The 6,608-nt window shown below is 33.9% G+C and overlaps 1 protein-coding gene across 1 annotated transcript; it reads left to right on the top strand.

The window, feature by feature from the left end:
• The first annotated feature begins 6 nt into the window (after positions 1 to 6).
• On the top strand, positions 7 to 4,361 carry LOC131938084 (putative E3 ubiquitin-protein ligase HERC4). The gene is made up of 9 exons (XM_059295981.1): positions 7 to 60; positions 423 to 541; positions 1,093 to 1,140; positions 1,375 to 1,441; positions 1,527 to 1,609; positions 1,856 to 2,039; positions 2,340 to 2,442; positions 2,813 to 2,865; positions 2,951 to 4,361. Exons 1-9 carry the CDS (start codon positions 13 to 15, stop codon positions 3,104 to 3,106), a joined length of 861 nt encoding a protein of 286 aa, XP_059151964.1. The 5' UTR covers positions 7 to 12; the 3' UTR covers positions 3,107 to 4,361.
• The last annotated feature ends 2,247 nt before the right edge of the window (positions 4,362 to 6,608 follow it).

Genomic DNA, 6,608 nt, shown 5'->3' with positions numbered 1-6,608 from the left:
CCTAAATATGGCATGTTTAAACTTCACGAAGGCTCCAATCTCCAATGGTTTAATCCATCTGTAAGTGTCTAGAGGTTCTGATTAAATTTTGTTCACTCACACACATTCCCATACTTTCACTGATGTAATCGGCACAGCTTTTAGACACAGGACTGGAAGTTTGATACTGATGGTCGCAACACATTTTTACTAACCAGTCTATTTCTTATGGCTCACTACACAGCTTTTTTCTTTTGTGCAATAACAGACTTCCCTCCAATTTTAATGTTTTCTTGACTTCACATTAATTTCCCTTTAACTTCAGTTATCAAAATATTTGTGTCTTGTTTTTAGCTTGTGAATTGCTATATTTATCATTATAACACTTCTAACATAAATGACTTGTATACAAAAAACTGCATGAACATGTATTTAATCCCTAGACATTCGAGGAAGCAAATATGTTTCAATTGATTGGAAACATTTGTGGATTGGCCATCTACAACTTTACAATCATTGATCTCCATTTCCCACAAGCATTGTTTAAAAAATTACTGAACAGGTAGGAACAATATCTACTGCAACTTTCATATAACAGAAACCATATCTGTATCAACTGGCATATATTGCTATAAATATACTCATTGCCATACAGTGGGCAACGTTTTATTTTAAATATATTAGTGAAAAGCACTATAATGGACTTGGGAAGAAATTGTTGTCAACAAAATATAGTTCAGAAAACTGTTAAGTTGTTGTACATTATTTTATTTTGACTTCTATTTTCATAAGTAGTAAAAATGTATGACTGCTTGTTACTAAGCAATAGTTTACAGACTGTTTTAAAAAACAATATTCTAGCAAGTATATTATTTTAATGCTATTGCAAGCATGTTATGATATAACATAATGAAATCTAAAAAAAATTGAACAAACTGCAAAAGAAGCCATTACCCAATAAAATAATATGTATTAAAGTATTAAAAAGTATAAGTATAAGAAACTAATGGCTGACATAGTGATTCTTTTTCAGCTTGAAATTATCACCAGAATAATTATTATAATAAGAATTTATTATCCAGAGATGCTAACTTGATGGTAACTTTGTTTCAGACCTGTGACGTTAGATGATATAAAAGAGCTTGATCCAGGAGTTGGAAAGTAGGTCACGATATGTCTTGCAATTTTTAAATTTTTTCTTTGAACAGTCTAAAACCAATTTTTTTGTTATAGTATTAAAATGTGTTCAAAAAATTGCTTAAAATTCTGGTTAGGAGAGTACAGTACAGTAAATTTATTTTTTATATTTATAAATGTTAGATGATTTCAAATTATATTGACGTAAGTTTGTCTTAAATTTTAATACTAAAATTGAATTTTTTATTTGTTTTCCAGAAGTTTACAAGATATGCTAGACTTTGAAGGAGATGAATTTGAGGATGTATATTGTTTAGCATTCGAGGTATGGTGTTGAAAGTTCTTTCCACATTTTAATGACTGCTATACGTTGTTAACTATATTTTACAAGCGCTGTTTTAATCTCTAAGGTAATGCAAGAAGTTTTTGGTGAGTCCAAAGCTATTGAGTTATGTCCGGATGGGCATAACAAAACTGTCAACCAAAGTAACAAGTAAGTGAAACCTACTTGATCTTTTGTCATTATGGATAACTGTTTTGATAACATTTTGTTCTATGCTAATGGTACCTTTCCTATATTTTCAGTGTAACTATTGATTTTTTTTTCTTTCCCTAGACACCAGTATTGATAAAGTATATAAAGTATTATGAAGTTGTATATTCCTTAAGCTTTTTTATTGGTAACTGGAAAAAAAAAATGTTGAAGGTTCTTATTCCCCCCATTGTCTTTTCTCTTTAGACATGATTACATCAATCTGTATGTGGACTACATCCTGAATAAGTCCGTGGAGGTCCCGTTCAGGGCGTTCTACAATGGGTTCCACTCAGTGTGTGGTGGGATGGTGCTAGAACTTTTCCAGCCCCAGGAGCTTCAGGCCATGGTTGTAGGAAATGAGGACTATGATTTTAATGAATTGGAAAAGGTGAGCTCAGTTGTCTTTCTTAGAGTATGTGGTGTTTCATGGAATATGTCAAAAGTGGTGTTTCTTAGAATATGTCAATAGTGGTGTTTCATAGAATATATCAATAGTGGTGTTTCTTAGAATATGCCAATGATGTTTCTTCCAAAGAATTTCTCAATGGTGTTGATTCATAGAATATGTTAATAGGTCAGCAATAGGTCTTCCATAGAACTGTATAACAACTGGTACCATGTATTATGTGAGCTGAGTGGTATATTTTGTAGAACTGATCAGTATTTCTCTCACATTTGTATTTGACAGAACACAGACTACAAGCAAGATTATCACAAGTATCATCCAACAATAAAAATCTTTTGGGAAGTTTTTCATGAAATGTCTCTAGAGGACAAGAAAAAATTCTTGTGTAAGTTAAAGACAGTGTCTTTTTTTATTACTGAAATTCTTTTATTTTATTTCTGATATGTCATTTTTAAAAATTCTGACTGCCTTATTTTGTTATTGATATTGCATTATTTTATTAATGATTACACTTTAGAATTTATGCTACATTGGGTTCTAGTAATAACATTTATTGTTTGTGGAAAAAAATTCTTTCAGTTTAAAAAAAAATTCAGAATTTTCAAAAATACCTAATTATTTATATAATTTAGTGTGTTCCTAGTAGATCTAGATACTTATCATAAAAACAATCTAAACAATAATAAATGATTGTTGCTTTCAGTAACTTTTTGTTCCTACTTCATTTAAAACATCTACCAATTATTTATTTTCAGTGTTTTTAACTGGCAGTGATCGTATTCCAGTATTTGGCATGAAACATGTAAAGGTAATAAACTCTTTTCCTATAAAAAATTTTTCTGTTGGTGTTTTATGTTAAATGTGAAAAGTCATGACTTAAATTGTGTTTACAGATAACAATTCAACCTTCAAGTGGAGGAGAGCACTTCCTACCCGTGGCCCACACTTGCTTTAACATGCTCGACCTGCCCAGGTACACAAACAAGGCCACCCTGAAGGAGAAACTTTTAATGGCCATCCAGCAGACGCAGGGCTTTGGGCTGGTGTAGATCTTGGCTGGATTCATCACAAACATCTGTGTGAAAACTTTCTCCCATATTTTGCAAAAAGAAAAGCTGACCTAAACTTGTTGTTACCCTAGCAATAATGACATCAGAATATTTTGTTAGTGATTAGCCATTGGTTTTTATATTGTGTACATACATTCTAATAAATATTACTAAGCTGTGTAAACTATGGTTGCAGTGTATTTTATAATAAAATGCCACATTTTCATCATTCTTACTAAATTTATAGTTCTTTATTTTTATAAATTCATTTATCATAAAGCAACTGAAAAAAAGGCAATACTTAAAATAATTCAAGTGCTAATTTTTAAACATTGTACTGTTAGGAGGAAAAAGATTTGTTTTATTTTGTGTCTAGATTATAACCACCCCCTCCCCACCCATCAGTTATACATTTGCTCAATATAAATGCAGTGATATTCTGTGTTTTGTGCTTGAACAATGCAGTTTATTTTTATTGTTGTTTCTTGCCATTATATTTAAAAAGAATAGCTGCAGATTTTGTCAGCCCTTTATTTTTAAAACTAGAGAAAAAAAAAATAAAGTGCATCTTTAATTATGTTGGTGTCTTGGAGATGGCCTGTTTTATTAACATGTTTTTTAGGTCAGACTTTAAATTTTAAGTTGTGTTGTGCTTTGTTATACATCGTTAATAAGGCATGGAAAAAATTTCCAAATGTAACTTAAATTTTAAGTCATTTTAAGTTGCTATGCATTGAAAATTTGGACAGAAACTTTTTGTCCCAAGAGTCTGTAAATTTGTACAGTACTGATGATTACGTTGACAGCGCAGGCCATCTATGAGAATTTCATCAGGGTTGAAGCTTAAGTGCAGCGTTGCTATTTTACACTCCTGAATTCCTGGACCTCAAATGTTTTAAGTGTGAAAATGTGCCTATACCTACATTTACACTTGACCTTTGTTGAAATGGTAGTTTTTTTTTATGCTAATTTATTCATGTAATGGATCAAGACTCTGTTGTTGGCCTCTAAGTGTTTGTATCAGCAAATGTTGTGCAACTGGTCTGTGTGTAGTTTTGGGGTGGCAAGTAAAAAAAAAATATATTATGTTGCTTTGTCTGGTTGTTGTTTCTAAAGCAGGTATCCCATTTCAAACATACCATTCATTTTAATCACATTTCAAACATTGATTTTTATCCCATTTCAAACATTGATTTTATCACATTCAAACTTACCATTATTTAAAATAAAATAACCTGAATTTTTATTGTTTTTATATGAGAGTTCATTTTTTATTTTCAATGTTGTTTTTTGAAAATATTTTCAAATTTTCCTGTGTACCTGGCTACATTTTATTCCTCCAGTACAACTGGCAACTCATAGTCATTTAATCAACTACACTTTCCCACCTGTTTTTTTCTAATCATGTCTAATTGAATCAATTGATGAATTCACATAAATATTTTAGTTATTCATTTGGAGTACTTGATTAACAGTTCACATTTACTGAACCAATGCAAAACAAAGTGGCATATGTAGGATTTTCTTATGGGGGGGGGGGGGGGGTGGGGGGGAGCTATATACCATTATACATGTATATAGGCATATATATGTATAATATATATATATTTGTGTTTTATTTACATACTAATTACGATAACGATTTCAAGAAAGAGTGGTGTCCCTTGTATGTATTCCAAATTTTTAAAAATTTCAACATTCACCTATTGCCGATGCCCCCCCCCCCCCCCCCCCCCCCATAAAATTATGTTTGGAGAATGAATTGTTATTATTTCTTTCAAACTATTAGACCCACAAACATGACGTCATGTGGCATGGATCGATTAGTAGATCTATATATAAGCTCATGCAAAGAGAAATAACTGATAAAGGGAGCGAATCCGGCAACATCAGCTTTTCATTCATTTTATTTTTGTATTCTTCCTGTGAAACATGTATTCACTCCACTTAAAACCAATCAATGATCTGCAAGGATTTCAAAACTACTTTTGTAAGTGGACAGTTATTAGTTTTTGTGTTTGACACGCCGCTGAGCTTTGAACTAGTCGCATCCAAATCTAATCTATGGGGTTTCATTTTGTGTCTAAAAAATACTAAAATTTTAACTTGGCGATTTAAGAACTGACTGGCCAAAACGAATTGTTCATTTGACTGTTACAATCCAGTGAATTTAAGTAGAAATTTCACATTAGCTAGGGCCAGTAAAAAAACAAACAATTAATAATCCACCAATAGCCGACATTTATTGACACATTGAAAAAGAAAAAGCAATCGTCGATTGCGATCATCCACTTCACTCCCCTCCTTAAAAACAAGTTTTAAAAATAAATTTTAACCTAACAATAAATATTGGGCTTAAAACTTTGTTTGAAATTAATTTTTTTCTACAATAAATAAATGATTTTTTAATATAAAATGATTGTAAAATTGTAAAAATAAAATAGGCTATATTATCATTGTATTTAAACAGTAAACAGGTTCACACACACACCATGAGCTGAGAAATTACTTTCACCAGATTATGCGTGCCAGTTCCAACACTGTCATATCTTGCAACTATTACCATGATTATGTTATGATCCATCTTTGGTGGAGTTTTCCCGACCGCTCCCGCCTCTTTCCTCGGGGGTTTGGGGGAGTTGGGGAGTGGACGCTGCATTGTGGAAAGAGCTGCTGAAATAATTTGTCTGTGGTTCGGTTTGGTCCTCTGGTTTTTGAGGGAGTTGGGGAATAGAAACGGTGTTGAGGCAGGCAGTGTTCAAGTAGATTGGCTGCTTGGCGATGTCTTGTACTTGCAGGCTGGGGCAGTGGACTACGCGCATCGCCGGAAGTCGCAGTGGTCTTGTTGGGTTGCCATGTTGGTTCAGTGCGGGATTTGAATTATTTGCTTCTCTCCTGTCGTTTGTTTCTGTTTCCTGTCTGCTGAAGAACGCACCTGTTATCGAGGGTTGACTTTCGTGGTTTTTAAGATGGCCAAGGTTGATCCCGTTATATCTCAGCCCAGCTTCTTCAGACTGCGACGACGGCCTTGCCACGTGTAAGTGTCGTCGTTTTTTAATCTTCTTCTTCTCCCGTTTCCGTTGCCTGTGTCCTAAGCCAGTCCTAGGTCTGTATGATGCTTCTCGGTGTCCAGATTTCTGAAGTTCCCGGTTCAAGGTCTCTGCTGCTGTCGACTGGGAGGGAGTCTATCAAACTGTGCTGCAACAACTCTTGACCAGACTTAAAGTTGGTTCCTAGATGTTCATGTTGGCAGTTGCTGCTGTACGTATCGCTACTAACTCCAGGGACATAACTCTCAGTGTGTTCTGGATCTGTTTCAGCCTCTAGGATATGACGACCTACACTTGCGCTAGTCCATGGACGAGTCAAATCATTGACGTCAAATTGATTGAATGGGGATGTGACGTAGGCGCTTGTGTGGGGTCGAGGCAGCTCAGAAATAGTCAAGACATTTGCGTAGTTTCCTGCCTGCGTCATAGGGCTGGTGGAGAGAGCTGATAGG

The sequence above is a fragment of the Physella acuta genome, unplaced genomic scaffold (assembly GCF_028476545.2).
Source record: "Physella acuta isolate Inbredline_101_S28 unplaced genomic scaffold, ASM2847654v3 ptg000232l, whole genome shotgun sequence".
Taxonomy (NCBI): domain Eukaryota; kingdom Metazoa; phylum Mollusca; class Gastropoda; family Physidae; genus Physella; species Physella acuta.
This window is presented reverse-complemented; position numbering and strand designations above follow the sequence as displayed.

Coding starts and splice junctions, on each gene's coding strand:
- LOC131938084 (XM_059295981.1), top strand. CDS start 13: ATGTTTAAACTTCACGAAGGCTCCAATCTCCAATGGTTTAATCCATCT. Junction 1,442..1,526: donor TATATTGTTTAGCATTCGAG/GTATGGTGTTGA, acceptor TTAATCTCTAAG/GTAATGCAAGAAGTTTTTGG. Junction 2,040..2,339: donor ATTTTAATGAATTGGAAAAG/GTGAGCTCAGTT, acceptor TGTATTTGACAG/AACACAGACTACAAGCAAGA.